Source organism: Pteronotus mesoamericanus, unplaced genomic scaffold (assembly GCF_021234165.1).
Source record: "Pteronotus mesoamericanus isolate MK-2021 breed Mesoamerican mustached bat unplaced genomic scaffold, CSHL_Meso_final contig_50, whole genome shotgun sequence".
Classification (NCBI taxonomy): domain Eukaryota; kingdom Metazoa; phylum Chordata; class Mammalia; order Chiroptera; family Mormoopidae; genus Pteronotus; species Pteronotus mesoamericanus.
The window spans coordinates 21,741,943-21,761,901 of record NW_026555186.1 but is presented as its reverse complement, the minus strand read 5'-3'; the positions used below and the strand labels follow the sequence as shown (position 1 = coordinate 21,761,901).

The window sequence follows — 19,959 nt, the reverse complement described above, 5'->3', positions numbered from 1 at the left end:
GCTTTATCTTGAAAACCAGAAAACTGTCCTCAGAAGTCCTTAGCAAACTTCTCCTCACTTATCACTGACCCAGATTAATTCATATGCCCCTTCCTAACTCAGTTTTCGGCAAGAGGCATGGGATTACCCTTAAATGAGTCGAGAGGATTGCGGTGACACTGCCCATTCAGAACAGACCGGTCCAGACTGAGGTAGTACCTTCTGCCTCTGCCCCGATCATCAAAGCCCTCAAAGAACCACCACGAGACAGAAAAAGCAAAGAAAACATTGAGCACATTGGAAGTATCACTTTTGATGATATTGTCAACATTGCCCGACAGATGTGGCACTGATCTTTAGTTGGAGAACTCTCTGGAGCCATGAAGAGATCCTGAGGACAGCCCAGTCTGCGGGCTGCAATGCTGATAGCCGCCACCCTGAGGACATCAGAGATGACATCAGCAGCAGGGCAGCGGAATGCCTGGGTAGGTAAGAACTACAGACGAAAATCCTGCAGTTGAAGATCACTTGACAACCAAAAAACAAAACAAAACAAAACAGAAGAAAAAACCCCAAACTTAACATTTTGCACCATTTGCTTTGAATTTTTAAAGAAAAAAAGATTGCGGTTATAGTTGAAGACCCCTGAGTATCTCTCTCTCAGATCCCATTCTCCATTTTCCCTCACCAAAGTCCTGAATATGGTGTCCATTTTCATGTGATATATATACACTTTAAATAAATGGCAACCTGATTATATCTTTCTGTAATGGCACTTTTTGCTCAACCTTGTTCTTGGGCGATATCTATGTTGACATTTGCAGTTTTAGTTCCCACACCCTCATTGCAACCCCACCCATTATTCAAATACACCCTAGTGCATTATCCACTTTTGTTTTTCTTCACTGTTTTACTACTCCGAACAAGGCTTTTGTGGACATTCTAGTAGATATCTCACAGTACACATGCAGAAGAGTTTGGTGGTGCCTACCTTGGTTTGAATTACTGGCTGTGTTCATCTTCAGCCTTAATAGATAGTCATGTGGTTGCCAACCTGATGGTTGTGAAATAAAATTGTATTGTTGGTTTCAGATGTATAATAATTTCTTTTTTCTCTTATGTTTCCTATGTGTTTCCAACCTTCCAATTTTATATATTTATTCTATTTTCTATATCAAAACATTTCCTTCATCATAGATAATTGTAGTTGCTGTTATGAGTCTCTCCATCTTGATATCTTATTTAAGTAGCCTGTTTCATCCTTTAAAATTTATTTTATTATTTGTTAGACAGAGAACAATGACAATGAGAAAAAAATACACACATATACAGACACTTGTTGAGATACGGTAATTTTTTTCTTGATAATTTTTTGCTCATTTGACTTAGTATTAGAATGTGGTCTGAATTGTTGCATTTTATATGTGGAATGGAGTATATCCCTCTTTCTTCTTCCTGGAAAAATCCTAGAATTAGAAGATTTAAGAATAGCATTCATAACTGGTTAGTTTAATTAGCATTTGGTGACCTTGTCTACAGAATCTTTGGACTTGCACCTGGAGTTTAGAGATGACACTATTCAATGATACCAGTTCAGCATCTTGAATCAACAGTCTATTTTTATATTGTGTCTACCTAAGAGATTCAGCTGCACTTGGATATGCTTACAGCAACCTCCCCAAAGAGTTTCTGTGTGTTTGTGGGAAGAAGTCAGTCACATCAGTAAATCAAAATTTATACCCTATTGACCTAGGAAATACAAAGTCAACATAATAAACAAACATGAGATCATATTTCTATTTTGGTTGAGGACAAGGGGAACATTTAATCCCGAGCAGAGTGGGGGCTGGGGAATACAATGCACTCTGATTGAGACTGTTTTCTCTTGTAGTTTGCTTTGCAAAATCCACATGGAAAAGGAATAAACATTTATTTCTCTAGCCTTTCTATACTTACCTTTGAAGTGTCTCAGTATCAAAAGGAACACGCAGCCTGAAACTGTGTTTTCTTTACTCAAAGATTGTGGTGTGAGTGACAATGTATATAAAAGATTGCGGGGGGCGGGGGGGAGTGCAGGGTGAGTTTGTGGGCACAGAGAGATATCCAAGATACAAATCATGATAAAAATAATAATTTCCAAGTCTTAAGACAGATGCCTCTGATGTTGATTATAGGTTCCTGGAGAGCTGAGCCACACAATTTGTCCTTATTGATTAAACTGTTTAGAAATTTAACAAACTGTTGTCAAGTTTTTCAAACAGCTCCTTTTATTGCTTCCTCTAGAGTCTCTAGATGACAGATTTATCTGGCATGCACAGTAAAGGTCAACTTTTGGTAATGGTACATGACTGCAAAATTTTTATATGGAAGAGGTAACAAGGAAGTTTTTAGTTTTCTTTTAACATATACCTTTTATTATTGAAGGTTCATAAGACCTGAACATGTTTTGGAAGTGGTTAGATATGCTATTATTTTTGAAAAGTAAAATTCCCCTTAGTCATCTTGAATTAAAATAATAATTTGTTAATTATGCATATTTTTGAAGCCAAAACCACTTTCTTCTCTGGAGTACGGGTGCCTCCCCCGCCTAGCCTTCCTGAAACTGCCCTCGTTCACAGCCAGCCCTTCCTGCTGTCAAGTTCTCGGCCCTCCATGTTAACACTGACCTTCCAGCAATGACAGGCAAATTTGAACTTCAGCTTCCACACCAACCTCGGTCATGACCACCTCAAATATTACAAATCTCAATGTTCCTTAAGGGGCACTTCTGCCTCACCCTCTCCTGGCTACTACAACCCTTCCAACTGCAAGATCAGTGACCAGAACGTGGGAGAGTCAGCATGTTCAGGGTGAGAGAAGTGTATCCTGGGCTCATGATTCATTTCTAATGTGATGATTTCATTTCTATTATCCCAGAGGAATGCAGCAGGCGTATTGACATTTCTCTGCTGGCACCTCGGAAAACAGTGTGTTGCTGTATTAACATGCCCCAGCTCAATTCTGGCAGGGTCCTGGGAAACTTATTAGGTAGACCGAGGAACTTAGAAAGTTTTTGTAGACTGATGCAAATATACGCAATCCTTATAAAACAAGTTGGCTTTACCTAGGGAAAAGTTAAACTAGGGCTTAAAAAGTTTAAATGGGTCTTACCTAGTGTTTTCATTTACCCACCTTAACCTGCACTTCAGTAGATACAGGCCAATGAGGTAGCAGTCTGGCTTTCCTGGAACAAGTTCTTACTCAAAACTGGTTGAGTAAAGAAAGAAGCCAATTTCTTAATGTATTCTCCACAGACATTTTTAAAAAGGCATTTACTTTAGAGTGATTGTCTATAATTTACCCTTATTTTAATCCTTTCAAATCTCTTATTTAGCTTGCAGGCATTAGAATATTGACTGTAATTTACAATGAGATGTTGTGAGAAAAGCATCTAGAACTTTATCCATGGCCTCGCTGACTCAGATCTCTGTCACGCTGCTGCTGGGATTTGGAGAGGTTTGCTCAGAATTTTCCATTCATCTAATTAGTCTTTTGGAAGAAATAAAGATAAAGGAAGAGAGGGCAGGAAAGAGATGCTTCCTATGGCTGGTTAGACCACAGGATGTAGTTTATCTACTAAAGAATTAGTGACAATTAAATAATAAAACAGAAGCATTGCACTCTGTGAATTGAGAGGTTCTATCTTCATTTAGAGAATCACCATTAAGCTACTCCTGTTTTCCTATCCTTAACTAAAGTAGAATTAGGAAAGGAGAGGTAAAATTGGGTCACCTTCCCAAATGGCATCAGAAAAGTTTTCCTAATCAGGGACCCACAAAAGGGGAAAACATACTGGCATGTGTAAGAACTTGATAGAAGAAGTGTGAGGAATTTCTCTCTTGTCACCTGATCCCTGCTGCAAATTTGCTGGCTATGTTGCTGACTGAACAAAACAGAGGATAATAGCCTCTGGCTGAAGATTTTATAATTGAAGCTGAGACAGAGTGGGCCATGTGCGTGTTTAGAACAGTGATCGCATTGTGAAGTACAACAGTAGTCCCACTTGTCACACGAATGTTGAAGACCACAGAAAGGCATCTGATTTGGGACAGGGATGACAAAATCTTTTGGTTTTCCCCACTTTGCCCTGAATACAAAGGGACTGATGACTGCTTTGTTCTGGGAAAAAGTCTTGCATTCCTTATTTAGGACCTGCCCAATCATTAATAGAGAAAGAAAATTCCCGTCTGGAATCACTCCTACTACTTTCTGAAAGAAGGAACCTTTAGTCCTCATCACCCAATGGGGAAAGAAAACACTATAAATTATATCGAACCAGATTTTTGGCTTTGTTTGCTAATCATCACTTTTCCTCATTTATCTTCAGTGACTGCCTCAATGTTAAACAATTGTAGTAAACAGTATTAAGAGACATGGCTTTAGGTTGACATTATCTGTCAACATTTGAAATGCTTCTATTCTTTGAAGCAGGAATTGCATTTTAAAGAATTATTTAACAGAGAAACCAATAGATGTGGAAAATAACACATTTATAAGTACAATCTTGGCAACATTGTTTGTTATGTTCAGAGTGAAAACAATCTAAAGGTTCCACAGAAGACTGATGAAATAAATTACTGTACATTTGCACAAGGAAATGGGATGTAAGTTCAAAGTCCAGTCCCAGCCCTTTTCATGAACCCTGACACTCTGAAGTTTCTTAGTCTTTTGTTGATCTGTGTATGTAGCTGCTATATAAAAGTTACAAATAGGCTATAAAGGACTGAAGAGTTGGGTGCTTTTTCTTCAGTTCTTATTAGAAGTAATACAAAACTATTTACCCAGATGTGAGGAAATAAGGAACCCTAATTCTGGACCATCTTTAAATAGCTCAGTGGTCATCTTAGCAACCTGTTATCAAGATTTATAGGATGTACCAATGCCTCTTGGGTATATTCAACTTACCAGGTCCAGGGAAGTCCCACATCACCCTTCTAAGGCTAGACGTTTACAAACCTTTGATCATAACGCATAAAATTGGTAAAAGTGAGTATTTTCATCTCTCTCTTGTGAGTTCTTTAACCACAGGGTCTAAGGAACTCCTGCATATACCAAAGATGGAAGAACACCATTTAATCCTACTGTGGACATGCTGAAAAAGGGAAACCCACCATTTGGTGTAAGGTAGCATGGTGATCATAAAACACGGTGGCACAAAGGTTTAATTGTGCGATGGCCAGCCAGTATGGAAGGAAACAGAAAAGCTTTTTATACCCATCTTCTTTTTATTCTTTATCTCAACATATTATGAACTTATTTGCTTTCCTCACTACATTGTGAACAACTTGGGTTCAGGGTTGCCATTTTTGTATCTTCAGTACCAAGCACAGTGCCTAAAGATAATAGGCACCTTACAATATTCAAATTGAAATAAAAACCAAAAGTTTGAAAACAAGCAAACAAATTGTTTAAGATAGTAGCTCTTGAACTTTTCTGATAAATACTAGGGATCCTCTCCCTAGAAGAAATGCACATGCCTATGTACAAAATTTCAACACAATTTCAGGGCAGTTACAGACATCAGCTCCCTCTCTGCCTTGCATAGATCTTCTAGGGGACCCCAGATTCTAGGTGAAGAAAGTCCTACGCTTAGAATACATAAATCCCTTTTTTTTAAAAACAAAAAGCACATTTCTTTCATCCTCAAACTCTTCTGGTATACTAGGGAAAAGGGCCCCTTCTTGTGGAAGGTGTAAAAAAGAATTTGTCTATGTAGTTTTAGATTCACTTATGAGATACTTTGCAGTTATTGTGGAAAAATGCATTCTTATAGTAAAAGGTAATTTTAAAGAAGTTATGTTTATTTAGAAATATTCATGGACAATTCACTATGAGTCAAGGATTGTGGGATAGAAGCAATTACTCAAAGAAATCACAATATGGTGCAGTGCACACATATTAAACTGGGTATTTATGTGTGTGGTGAAGATAGAGGTGGGTGGACTGGGCAGAGAGCTACTGTAAATTCTATAAAGGAAGAACACAAATCTTTATTTATTCTATCAGAGCCTTTGGTTTTATTATGGTCATACAAAACTGTTAACTTCCTATCCTCTTACCAGATTACACAGAAGACTGATAACAACCCCCAGATAAGCAGTCACTGATTAGATGAAGAGTAAAGCAATGCTTAAACTGTAAGTGCTTGTACTATATCCCTACAATATGAGAGATCTGCACCCATTTAAATGCATTTCAAAGATCTGGCATGTAAATGTTCATTTTACCTAAGTGGTGTTTTTCTGATGGTTACTATATATCTGTTGCATCTTAAACTTTGGAGTTCTCAAATCTGATCTACTGCAAATGTCTACTCAAAGGAGGAACCCCTCTTGTAACACTCCTGGCAGCCACAGGCTTTGTTTGGTACTCACTAGCAGTAACAGAAGGTATTTGTAATCAACAATAATTACAAGAAACCACTTCCTCACACTGAGTTAAAGCCTCCTTGTATTTTCCATTTCTCTAAGCTTTGGCTTCTGCTGCAATGCAGAATCATCCTATTCTTTCTCTCATATCATTCAGGAATTTGAAAACATCTACATTCACATTTCTGAATTCATCTCCCGGCAGATCTTCCCTACTTCTTGCATGTATTTCTCTTGAGAAGTTCAAGGTCATCACCCTTCTGTTCTTACTCTTCCAAACACTGTAATAACACTTGATCATAGTCTGCTTAAAATGTGACACCTAGAACATGAGATTCTAGGTGTGACTGATCTTACCTTGTTCGAGTCCAAAGGCGTTATTCTTTTGATCTGGATACATTCTCCCATCAATATACTCTTATTTATTTTAGAGAGAGAGGAAGAGGAGGGAGGAAAGGAGAGACAGAGAGAGGAAGAGAAACATCAATTTGTTGTTCCACTTACTTAGGCATTCATTGGTTGATTCTTGTGTGTCTCCTGACCAGGGATTGAATCTGCAGCCTTGGCATGTCAGGGCAAGGCTCTAACCAACTGAGCTACCTGGCCAGGGCTCACTACACTCTTGTAAAGCTTTTGTTCTCTCCTCCTGTTTCCCTCCCAGCTGTGCCATACAGTGGGCTTATACTGAAATTTGGTCCAATAAAACTGCCAGGTCTTATTTTTCTGAGTACCGCTATCAAGTCAGATTTTCCTCCGAGCACTGAAATAATTTTAACTCTTAGTGATGTCATCATATTTAACCATTCCTGCTTTATCTGTGTATTTGATAATATGTTCTACGGAATTTCTTGTGTCTTCACCCAAAGGACTAGAAATTTCCCTCATTTTAATGTGAATCATTATTCAACTCTTAGGTTGCTTCAATAGGTAGGAATCCACCTGGCTAATGATTATCCAGTCATATCCTTTTCTTAGCCACAAAGATGTCAACAGAGGCATCAAGTGTCTTTTGGGATTCAATGAACAGTGTTCCTTTGAACCAGTCTAAGCCATGCAGTTTCTCTGACAACAAATGCTAGAGACAGTTCAGCACAGTAGTCAATTTTTAGGTGAGCCTCCAGGCACTATGAAATAAGCATCTAAACGGGGTGTCAGCTCATGTGAGCAGAAACAAGAGGGCCCATCAGCCACCTCCTCCCTCTTCCTATATGTACTTAGAGGACCAGATGTGTTGAATCTGTATTTTATCAGGAGAGGAAGTTGCAATGTAAATGTAACCAAATAAAAGCTCACTGGAGAATTATGCACTGCAGAAGAGTACATGAGTGGCTGTGTTCATGATTCCAATTTTCCAAAACATTTTTACAAAGTTTCCATTTATAGCATTATTGTGGGTATGTTAGAAAAGACAACATTGATCTAGTATGTATATTTTATGACCTTTACCCTTCGCCTTGGTACAGTTGGTACTAGATAATCAGTTTCCCGTGGAAATTTCTTCATTAAAGATGATTAAAAATGATAAACTTTGGATGCTGTTTTAAAGAAAATGGAGGCTTGTATGTCTTTTTTGCTTTTATTCTCACCAAATATTCATAAGAGAATACATATCATTTTTGAAGGGGTATCCAACTTCAGATGGGAAGCACATAACTAATAATGTGTTGAGGGGGAAAAAGAAGACTTGGTTACTACATCGAGTCAAATGAAATAGGGTTTCTCTTTTAACAGTCCTTGGGGCTTTGCTACCTGTACCGAAACCCATTTGGGGGATTAGTATTTTAATTCAATTCCTTTAGGGCAAGGAAAATTCTTGTGCATGATAAAAATTTTTGAAAAAAATGAAAAATGGTCACAAAGAAAGCAGCTGATACCTTGCAGAGGCAGGATTGTTATACACTTTAATTTATATGCAAAGGCTAAAGGCCAAATAGGAAAGCAGAAAGTTAAGTCATTCCATAGTAAAGGCAAGTAGGAAGTACAAAATCATATCAATTTTTAAAGAGTTATTTTCTCTCTTTTGGCCTCTTACACAATGCAGTTTGTCAAGTCTAAAGAGCTACAGATAACCCACCTTTCATCATATTATTGTAGGAAGGCAAGATTCTGGAATGAACACTTCAGGTGATGACTCTTCAAGAAAATTTTTAGTTATTTAAGTAACAAGTAATGTTTGTATTAGAGGAAAAAATCTGTATCAGGTGGCATAATATCTGTATTAGGTGGCATATCTTTCACTGTAGCCATCTTAAAATTAAACTTTTAGAAATCCAGCCTACTATATATTAACATAAAGTATTTAAGTATTAAAGTATTGTGTGGCTCAGTCCATAAATCTGAACTGTAGGTCATCCAATTACAATTGTTATACTGATCCACTCAGAGTGCCTTGTCGGCACTGTGTTCTGATCTGGGAAAAAAGAATAAGCAGATGGATGGTCACATTCAAAAAGGCTTTATAAAATAAGTCCTTAGTTTTAAAATAAGCTAGCGAATATTTTTTTTGGTGAGTATTTGATTTTGTTGCTGTTCTTTGGTAGAATTTAAATATTAGATGTGGACCTGAAATAGAACACCACAGCACTTTATTTCTCTTATGTACTTCAGGGTTTTAAAAAAATTAGTTTTTCTTTTACTGATTCTAGAGAGGGGAAGGGGGAGAGAAACTGAAGGAAAGAATCATCGATGTAAGAGAGAAACAATGATCGGTTGCCTCTTGCATGTGCCCTGACTGGGGACCGAACATGCAACCCAGGCATGTGCTCTGACTGGGAATCAAACCTGCAACTTTTTGGTTTTTGGGGTAGTGTCCAACCCACTGAGCCACATGGGCCACATTAATGTAGAAAAGAAATGTTAAAACACTAACTTGAAAGAATATATGCACCCCTATGTTCACTGCAGCATTATTTACACTAGCCGAGACCTGGAAACAGCCCAAGTGCCCATCAGTAGATGAGTGGATAAAAAAAAAACTGTGGTACATTTACACCATGGAATACAACTGGGTCATAAAAAAAAGGAAATCTTACCTTTTGCGACAGCATGGATGGACCTAGAGAACATTATGCTAAGTGAAATAAGCCAGTCAGAGCAAGAAAAACACCACATGACCTCACTTACATGTGGAATCTAATGAACAAAATAAACTGACAAACAAAATAGAAACCAAGGCATGGATACATGGAACGGACTGACAGCTGTCAGAGGGGGAGGGGGGGCTGTGTGAAAAAGATGAAAGGGTAAGCAAACACGCACACGCATGTAACACATAGGCACAGATAACAGCGTGGTGATAGCCAGACGGAAAGAGAGGTGGGGGTAGACGGAGGTAGGCAAGGTGGGAAAGGTGAGGATGGGAAGAGACTTTGCTTGGGGCAATGGACGCACAACGCAGTGTGCAGACGGTGTTCTATTGAGTTGTACACTTGAAACCTGTGCCCCAATAAATTCAATAAAATATTTTAAAAAATACAATAAAAAGGGAAAGAAATTGAGTTCATTCTCGTGTATGATAATGCAACTTTATTGTGTGCAGCCTTTTTTTACACCAAGCACTAGTTTTTCCATGTGAAATAAGTTAAAATTTAAAATGATAAATTATTGTTGAGGATACACACTGGGCAATAGAAAAAGCTGAAGAGAGTTTTTGTCTGAAACTGAAAAACAGAACAGCCTGGGAAAAAAAGACAGAAAAGTACCACAGGTTGCTAAGACCATAAAAAACAGCTTTGGGGACCCCAGGCGGTGACATTGACTGAGTGTGGGGGTGAAGAGGGCCAGGTAATTGTCTCCAAAGGGAAGGTAGGATTTCATGTGGATTTTTAAGGTATTTGCTTGGCAATAATAATCTTGAAATTTTCTTCTGCGTCTCTAAAGCTCTCGATTTTTCCTGCTGTCATTATGCAGCCTCATATTTCTTAGTTTGCACCAGGTCCACTTGGACTAGACAAGAGCAAGGTTCCAATCTTGTCCTGGCCACCAAAGTCATACCTCAGGCACACAGTGGGGGACAACTGGAAGACTTACGCAGAGAATATTTAAAGTTCTTTTTTTTTTTTTTTCATTTAAAAAGTTTTATTATCCTGTTGTGGTTTCCTTATTGAGTAGACTCCTAGAGGAAAAATAAGGACTGTGAATTTACTAGTCTGCTACAAAATTGGAATTTAGGCCCATATTTAGGTGAGGAGAGACCCTGAGGGTCACTGAAAATAAAAATCACCAGACAAAACCTGCTACCAAAGGGCCCCCGCCCCCTGGCTGAGTTGAAGCACATACATAACACCTGGGAGCAGCTGGCCTGAAGCCCTTCTGTCTAGAACCCACTCTCCCTCTGCAGTGCCTGAATTCCTCTGCTCCTCAGCAGGTTCAGCTCTCTCGATAGCCACTTGTGACATGCGTACCAGCCGCTTTGGGTGAGGTGGGCAGCAAAGGAGGCAAAGTCTCCACCACTTCTTAGAACCACGAAAAGAGAAACACTTCCTTGCTTTAGTGTTCTCACTGGCAAATAGGCCAAAGACTGACAACCTTTAATACGAGATCCCAAATCCTCTAATACAAGATACAAAAACTTGCAATGTACATTTGGCAAGTTAGAATTCATAATCGTTTGGACTGTGGACAGAAAAGACAAACCCACGTAGAGGAACATTATTTAAGTGTGGCAGAAAGTTGGAATCACAAGGCATGAAATACAAAGATAAATGCATTACTGAGGCATATTCCCTGGCCCTGAGGTATGTAGTCAAAGAGGTCACACTTTACTGTGGGAGAAAGAGTCAAAGTTGATGCAGGGCTCCAAGACAATGTTCACCAGAGCAATGCGGTGATTCATTTATGTCCAGAAATCCCAAGTAAAAAATTGCAAGATATACAAAGGATCAAATTATAATGAATATGATTCAATTTGAAAATTCTGAGCCCTCTTACATTATATTATCTAGATTACAAGAGTAAAAAAATCAAATTACATTCATATGAAACTTTTATAAAAAGAAATCAAATATATTTTTATGAAATTTTATAGTTCAATTATTTTCAAATGGATCTTTTCTTAAGTCACCGTATTTATAATTCCATTTACATCTGTATAATTTTTCAAACCAAAACACAAAAGGCAGTCAATAGAAATCTACATTTTCATTTGCAAAACTCCCTTCAGTTTTCAGGCCAGTAACACATGGCGATGTCGACTTGTCCTCCAGACATGGAATGCTACCAAGGCGCCCCAGTCTACGGAGCATGCAGGCCTCTGCTCATTAGGAACGCTTTCTGGTTTGGCTCACGATTCAAGAAATTCTGGAGCATATCCATGCCGTCCAGAGATCCCCCAGGTTTCAGGATTAGGTTTCTGTATTTCATTCCAACCTAATAAAATAAAACATCATGCCTAACAATTCATGGTCATAGCAATTTTCCAAATCTCTAGATGCAACAGAGAAAGGGGTAGGGGTGCAGAAAAAAGGGACTTTAGCTCTACTCTGTCTGGACGTTCTCTTTTGCTTAGGGCTGCGGCTCTGCAGTATTTATTTATTTTGGTAGCTAAGAGATCTGGAGCTTAGACCTCCGGTCTTCTACACTTCCCTTTATTACTGTCTTGTTGCTTTTGATTCTCAGCAGTGAACTGACAATGTAAACAAACAAACAAAATATAGCCAGATGGAATGTATAACAGGTTCCTATTTGTTACTCCCTCTCCAATACGATTTCAAAAGGGTCAGCAAAGCAAGTGCTCAAGAAGGCTACAAGCAGGGGTTCTGTGTACCTGGAAACTGCAACACAGCTCCTCCCAAACGGCTTCTGCTCTGTTCTTATGAGGGGCTCATAAAAACCCCACTAATCCTAGTGCATGAGGGGGTGGTAGGAACAGCACATGTCCCACGTGAAGGGTAAGACACTTCTGTGGGCCCAGTGCTGGGAATGAGGAGCTTTGTGAAGTTTTCTTTGGGGAGCAGATCTGCAATTTAAAAATATATCACAGTTCCTCTGCCTTTATTTACATAATCACATGAGCAGATCAAGTGAAAGAAAAGAACTGTAACTCAATATCTGTGTTATTCAATATCTTCACTTCCTTTTCACTGTCCTTTCAGGGAAGTGGGGCAAGACAATTTAATGAAGCATAATTCTAAATATACACATAAAACAATAGTTAACAGAGTAACCCTCTTAAATTTATGTCAATTATATCATTTGATCAATAGGACTGATAATCTTTTTGAGTGTAAGAATAGCTAGACAATTTCCAGAGACAAAAGTACTCCGACTTTTGACTTATAACAATGATTCTATCTGGTATAATCATCAGAGATAAGTCTAGCCAAACTACTGAGGAAAACAAAATGTGGATGCATGAGCTGTGGCCAGGTAGCTCAGTTAGTTAGAGCATCGTTCCCATATGCCAAAGTTGCAGGTTCGATCCCCAGTCAAAGCACATACAAGAATCAACCAACAAATACATAAATTTGTGCAAAAACAAATTGATGTTCCTCTCTCTCTTTCTCCCTCTCTTCCTCTCTCTCTCTAAAATCAATAAGGAATAAAGAGTATTTAAAAGATAAAATGTGAATGAATGAAATCTACCCAGTTAGATACAAAACTACAACATGTCCTAGAGGGTCATAAAATGAAAACTTTTGGGGTTCTCTTTTGGTATAAACAGAAACCATCATCTTATTAATCATCTATAGGCTATCACCTAACTTTACAGGCTGGGCCCTAATCAGGAATAAATGATGAGTCAGTTATTTTCCCATAAATTTTAGGGCAACACTGTCCAACAGAAATACAATATGAGCCACATATATAACTTTAAGTTTCCTAATAATCATACTTTAAAGGTAAAAAATATATAAAGGTGAAGTTAATTATAATAACATATTTTAAACAAGTATATTGAAAGTCACATGTATCAAAATAAAAATTATTGAGTTTTTTTAGTTCTGAGTCCCTCAAAATCTAGTGTGCTTTTTACAATTCTTCAGTTAAATTTATCTGCAGACTAGTAAAAGGATTTTAATCCTTTTATTTTGGAAAAATTTAAAATATATACGAAATAACAGAGAAAAAAGTATAATGAATCCTCATGTACCTATCATCCAACTGCAATACTATTAATATTTATCTGCGGAAATTCTTAATGCTTATCATCTAAGAATCTTTTATCTATTAAAAAGCCATTTCATTGGAAAAACATTATAGGAACATTTGTGAAAATCTAACTAATATAAAAAACACACAATTGCTGATATATCTTGTACTGAGAACTGTAGTTTAGGTGGTAAAAAAGGAAAAAAAAAAAGAAAAGCAAGCTTGGAGCTAGCTTCGTGGCGCGTTGAGAAGAGGCGCCTCAGGCCGCCTCTGAATGTGAAGTCCTGGCAAAGCAGGGCGCTGTGTAGCCTCACAGTAGGTGGCTCAGTACAGCTCCAGTCCTCCCTCGCTCAGAGCTCCAAACAAGCTGATTCAATTTCCTGAATTACAGAGCAATGGTCTTTTAATAGTTTCATTTCCTTTGCAATGAGGCTTGGAGAAGAGTTTGAGTTGTTTTGGTAACAGGATCTTGCTTCTCTTTAAAACAAGGTTAAGTGAAGTTTTGCATTTTTAGGAAGGTACTGGACCCTCTGGGTGAGGGAACACAGTCTGGGAGACAGACGCCACAGGTAGAAGGAGTCTTTGCGGTTAAGTTGTTTTAGTTTGTTTACATAGTAAAGAAACTTCAGCTTTGAGGAAAGCAGGAAGAAAAGCCCTAGACAATCACTAACATTTTTCGTGCTAAAAAAATCCCTTCTGGAGGATATGCACATAATAAGAGTATCTACTACCTATTCTGTGAAGGAAAGTCACCATCAGTCACCTCTGTGGTTTTTCATCCTGAAGTGTATCTTTTGGTACCTGTGCAAGTCCCCTTTAACAGGGATGCGTTCTACAGCCAGATCAGGAGTTTTGGAGTCAGACCCAGGTTTGACTCTTGGCTTCATCCTCAGCTATGTGACCTTGGGCCTTGGTTTCCTTTCCTGTAGAATGGGAATACACCTACCTTACAGTTTACGGGGAATTAGAAGAGATGATTTCAGTACATTGCCTACTCCCTTCTAGAATACCTGGCATATAGTATTCAATAAACCTTAGTAGTCATTTATCCCTCCTCTCATTTCCTTCCTTCTCATACTGCTCCTAAAGTCAGTTTCTCATGTAAAGTTCAGGGAAAAAAAAGTGTTCCTCGTTTGGTACTTAAAATTACTTCTATGTTGTACTAAAGATTTAAAAAAAAAAGCGTCAGAGACTGCATCTCCATTATTAGTATGAATTAGAATATATAATTCAATAGGAATCGTTGTTATTAAGTAGGAGAGACAAGGCACTCATTTAATCTAAGAATAAGTAAACTTTATTTGAGGTAATACTTTAAGAGTGATCATAACTATCTGAATGAAGGGCGTATACCATCTATCAATGAGAATACTATAATAATGGGAAACAGACTGGGTCTCCTGCTATCTCTCGGATCTCTGAAGCAGCATATACAAGCCCCCATTGCCTTCCCAACCTCCCTCCCTCTCTTCCCCTTTCTCATTATGATTGACTCTGGGGAGTGGGGCCAGAGTTGGCTCCTTCCTATCCTGAGTAACAGGCATCAGGGCAGAGAGCATCCATCCAAGGACAAGGGATGATGATCAGGCACCTCACAGGCTAACCAGCCTGCTTTTGAGGTGGACTTTGCAAGCTTTCTTTCTAAAGCCCATCTGCAATCTTCTTCCCAACAGTACACCCTTTGTTTTCTATGAGTGTGGGGAGATTGTGGGTGGAAAAAGAATACCTTTGACAGTAACAAAGAAGGAGGGAGAGAGTAAAAGAATGGGGAGGGTGGTCAGGGAGATAAAATGAGGACAGTGGTAGGAATCTGCGCTCGATTAGAAGTGGCCTTCTGGAAACCTTAACCAAATTATCAATTTGTAAGGATGGACGGATAAATCTCTATTTAAGGGGGGGGAGAAGATCGGGAGAAAACAGGTAGCCCGGGCAGTAGTATGTGTCGGGGGGTGGAGAAATGGGGGCAGACGGGAGGAACCACCAGTTGGGGCCAAAGAGGCACCCACTTGTAACAGTGCTAATTAAATGCAGCAGGGTTGAGGCAGAGGACAAGCACAAAGATTAATAAAACAGTTCCTTTTACAAAGGCCTTATGACCTAGGAGGTGAGATAAAGAAAGAGTTAGCAAGCCAAATTATTAGGGCTCTAAGAGAAACAAAGAAGAGCTGTAAGAATTCAAAGGAAGAAACTCTGCTTCTAGCCTGTTGGGATTCAAGATTTTAGAAGGTCTGGCCTTGTAAATGTCCAAGAAGCAAGTTGGAAATCAATCCTATTTCCTTTCTTTGTTCTTTAAATTAGGCAAATTCTGACTCCCTTAGGAGAGGTTGAAGTGGAAGAGAAATCAGCTTTTGGGTGGTAGGTCAGGAGAGATGAAGTAGAAGTTAATTCATTTGTAAGGCCTGTCAGGAGAGAGAAATTTCTCCCTTAGGAATTGGATTCTGCTTTGAAAATCACTGGACTACTTAGCTTTATAGTATACATTCTCTGCCAGGTAATTCCTTTTCATGTTTAACCAAGATTCTTCATGTTCCTTTGTCTGGTCTGTTATTGCATGTAAGATCTAGCTGCTTCTTTATGGCAGTATGCATTAAACTATAATAGCTACACTTTAACTTGATTTCTTGGTATTCCTTTCGGCAGCGATACTTGGTTGTATTTCTTCTTCATTGATGGAGAAAACAAAGCTTAGCAACTTCTCTACATGCAAAAGAGGAGGAAGATAATTCTAGCTTAACAATATAATTGCCTTTGAATCCACAATGTCTATTACCTCTTAAGAAATTTTCCCACAATGAAGTTGCCTTATAAAAAGAAATGGCCCTAGTTAAAAGCCCCCAGTTTTTCAACCCTATGATTAGCTGCTGGATTTTGAAACTACATTTGGTGACCTTAAAGATATCCTTAAAGAGCTCTTAGACTCAGAGCTTACTGAAAAAAGTGTTAATCCCAAGCAGTTCCCTTCCACAGTTATTTAAGAGATCAGCTGGAGAAGTAAAAGATATGTCTGGTAATGACTTCTCCATTTTCCACTAGAAACAAAACCTTTAGATAACATTTAACAAACTCAAACAGTTAAGGTGTTATCTCTACTTACTATGAAGACTATAAAAAACTTCAGGAAAAAACAGATGTAGCAAACTTTTAGGCTACTATAGGTAAGTGGTCAGTTCGAACACTTTGATAGAAGCCCTCAAAATAGAATGGAGATAATTGTGCCATAAAATATTCTATTGCTACCAAGTGGTATTCAAAAGACTACAGGTTTATATTTGATCCTTCCTATTACTGTTTTCCCTGTAAATTGTAAACTTTCTGCAGTTCTGCTTGCTAAGAAGTGTAATGGTTCTCAGAGCCAAGTCTGGGCTTCATAGGGTGGCAAGAGGTTACAGAGAGAAGGCCTGGGAGTGCTCTTTTGTTGACGCCAATGACCGTGACCGGTGAGGTCAACAATTCCTGACCTTTCAGTTCCTAGAGTCTCTAGAAGTTGGAGACTAAGAGTAGGAGGTGCTGAATCCTTGAAAGGCCAACCTGCTATCTTCTCAAAATGATCAAAATACATACCAGGGAGGGTGAGGGCCTTGAGAAAATAAGGTCTGCCTGATATATTGTGATTACTCCGATTCCCATGACTTCAGATTAAATATAGTATTTGATCAGAAACAATAAAAATTCTCTTCATCACAACATAAAAATTCTTTCTCTTTATACCATAAAAATTCTTACTCTTCATCACAACATAGTTGTAATAATGACCGCTGTTTTTTGTAGAATAGAATTGTCATTGCAAAATATTAGTTTGTAATAGTGGATATTTGAATTTTGTAAATCAGGTGTTATTTTAGAGCAAACATTTGTAAAAATACAAATCACCACCACCAAACAGTACACTGCAGGAGGGAATAAAATGGCTATTTCAAATGCTGTTCCAGAATCTACCATAACAGTGTGAGGATGGGGTGCAAAGGGATTCTTCTTGGACACTGGAGCCACATTACTATTGCTGTGACAGCAGGGAGGCCATAAATGATGTGATATTCTAGAGTCTTTGATAGGAAAGAAAAAAGAAGGAATTAAAGCCAGCCTCATGTCCTAAGATGAGTAACAGTAGATAGCACTGTTGGATCCAAAATTTTAGTGAAATTGAAGACTGTTTTTCACATCACAAGGAAGCAAGTCCAAGTTCTTGTGAATTTTGCCGTCTCCCAGTTCAATCCAACCCCTTTGTTTAAATTAAGAGTAGTCTGGCTGCCTACCAAGCTGTAAAGCTTGAGAATAGGAGGAAGTTTAGAAACATAATGGCAGGACTGCTACTCCTGGACATGCCAGTTCCTTGGGATCCACTGGGATCAGGCCTTTGTACTTTGGCTAGCGCCTGGACAGCTGAAGGAGAACAGAAAACAGTGGAGGGGACTGGGGACGTGCTCATGACAGCGGAAGCACAGAGGAGATGAAGGAGGAGACTACAGCAGCACTTACACCAGGAGACCTCACCAACTCATAAGAGTCTGTGCAAGCTTATGAGTTATAATGTGCCTTTGTATTCCTAGACCTTGTGTCTCTTTAAACGTTGTTCCCTGATTTCTACAGTAATCTATATTCTATGTAAAAGAAAAAGCTCCCAAAAAGTACAGAAAAATATTTAATAATCACTCATAAATTTATCACCTAAAGATAACAGTTGACATCTCCAAGTACTTTTTCCCTAAACATATATTTTATTTTTATTTTTTGATTTTAAGAGAGAGAGGAAGTGAGGTAGGCAGAGAGAGAGAGAGAGACAGACAGACAGAAAGGGATTCACTGTTTCACTTATTTTATATATTCATTGATTCTTATATTTGCCCTGACAGGGAATCAAACCCGCAACCTTGGTGTATCAGGACAATGTTCTAACCAACTCAGCAGGGCCTAAACATACATTTTAAAACAAAAATTTGCATCCTATGGTATAAAATATTTTATAATCTGATTTTTTCACTTTATATAATGCTTACAGACATAAGAAACATTTCAGACATAAGAAAAAGTTTATTGAATCCTTTTCCCTGTGCCTAAGTCCACTCTTCTCTTCACAGGGTAGAGAGATCACTTTTGGTTTGGATGATCTGGAAGATTTCAGGCATGAGAGGCCATTTGAGTAGGATCTTTAAGAATGGGAAGGGTTTGGGGAGGCGTAGACAAGGAAGGCCTACATTTTAAGTGGAAGAGAGAGAATGAATACATTTGTGATGGTGGAAAGACCTGCAGAAACACAGAAATTCGGCTGACACACGGGGAGTTCTGGGAAGGAAGGAATTTGCTAACCTAAGGACTGTGAACAAAGAGAGGAAAGCAAGAAGTAAGAAGTTAAAAAAAAAAAAAGGTAGCCAAGGACCTTGAGATGTTGGTGATTGGGTCCTCAGTGGTAATGCTGGAGGGAGGATGACCTTCCCGTTCAGTGGATGGAGCGCCAGGAAATGGAGGTTTGCAAAGACTTTCTTATACTAAGAAGTGAGACTGTGAAAGGAAGAACACCCGAGTCGTAGCATTGGGGTTATCAGAGTCAACGGCAATAACCCCAGTTTTCTTTCATGATGGCAAACTAGGAGGGCTTAGTATCGGAGAAATCGCCTCTAGGACAGGAGAAAAGAGGCACTGATCTGTAGGAAGAAAAAGAAAGATGAAGGTACTCACTCTCAGTGATCTTAGTTTTCTCAGGAGAGAGGAGAGATCGCCAGAGAGAGAGAGGTGGTGGGGACTCAGGGGAACTCAGCAAGGGAACTGGGGCAGGATTGCAGAGTAAAACAGTTTCCAGTGCAGTTTGGACAGCACGGCTTTGTAGCTGGGCACGTTAATGGGGTCATACGCTCTTCCCCAGAGCACTCTGAATCCCAAGGACGGCATCTCTCCATGACATGGTGGAGGAATCCGGGGCTGGGCACTGGCTGCGCATCATGCAGAAGTCAGCAGTTGACCATTGCCATTGCAGATGAGGTGGCCAGGGAATGGAAGGGGATTTAAAGGGAAATAACACCTTGGGTGGGGTGGGGTGGGGTGGGAGGGAAGACAGTGATTGGAAAGGCTAGTGTACAGAATGCAGGTACCCTGGAGGTGGATTTTATTATGATTATTTTGTGGTGGTGGTGGTGGTGGTGGTGAGGTGGGAGAGATAGTAGCCTAAATTATATCAATGTATTTTGGTGCATACATGTAAGGTACTACGCAATCCAGAAACATAAAGTTTGAGGAACCAGTCAGCTGGTTAAGCACAGAGAGCCTGATTTTGATAATTTTGTTCTTCTAATTTCTGAATCAAAAGGAATGAAAACCACACTGGAAAATGCATCAGCCCTAGAAAAAAATCTGACAGCTGAGTCTTCTACAAGAGTGAAGGCTGAGGGGGCTGTAACTCAGGAAGGTTTGGCTGGCGGCCATCTGGCAGTCTATTCGCTGTACACGGAAAGATGGCTCAGGTTAATGAAGCCGCTTAAATTACCTGAAGGCA

At 39.0% G+C, this 19,959-nt stretch overlaps 1 protein-coding gene across 2 annotated transcripts in view; it reads right to left on the bottom strand.

Annotated features, from left to right (window-relative positions):
* Positions 1-9,807: 9,807 nt before the first annotated feature.
* Positions 9,808-19,959, bottom strand: part of NLN (neurolysin) — a 73,214-nt gene continuing 63,062 nt past the window's right edge. For both annotated transcript variants that reach the window (XM_054578425.1, XM_054578426.1), the window contains exon 13: positions 9,808-11,753. In XM_054578425.1, coding sequence (XP_054434400.1) covers positions 11,619-11,753 — 135 coding nt within the window. In that variant the 3' untranslated portion in view covers positions 9,808-11,618. The remainder of the gene's footprint in view (positions 11,754-19,959) is intronic.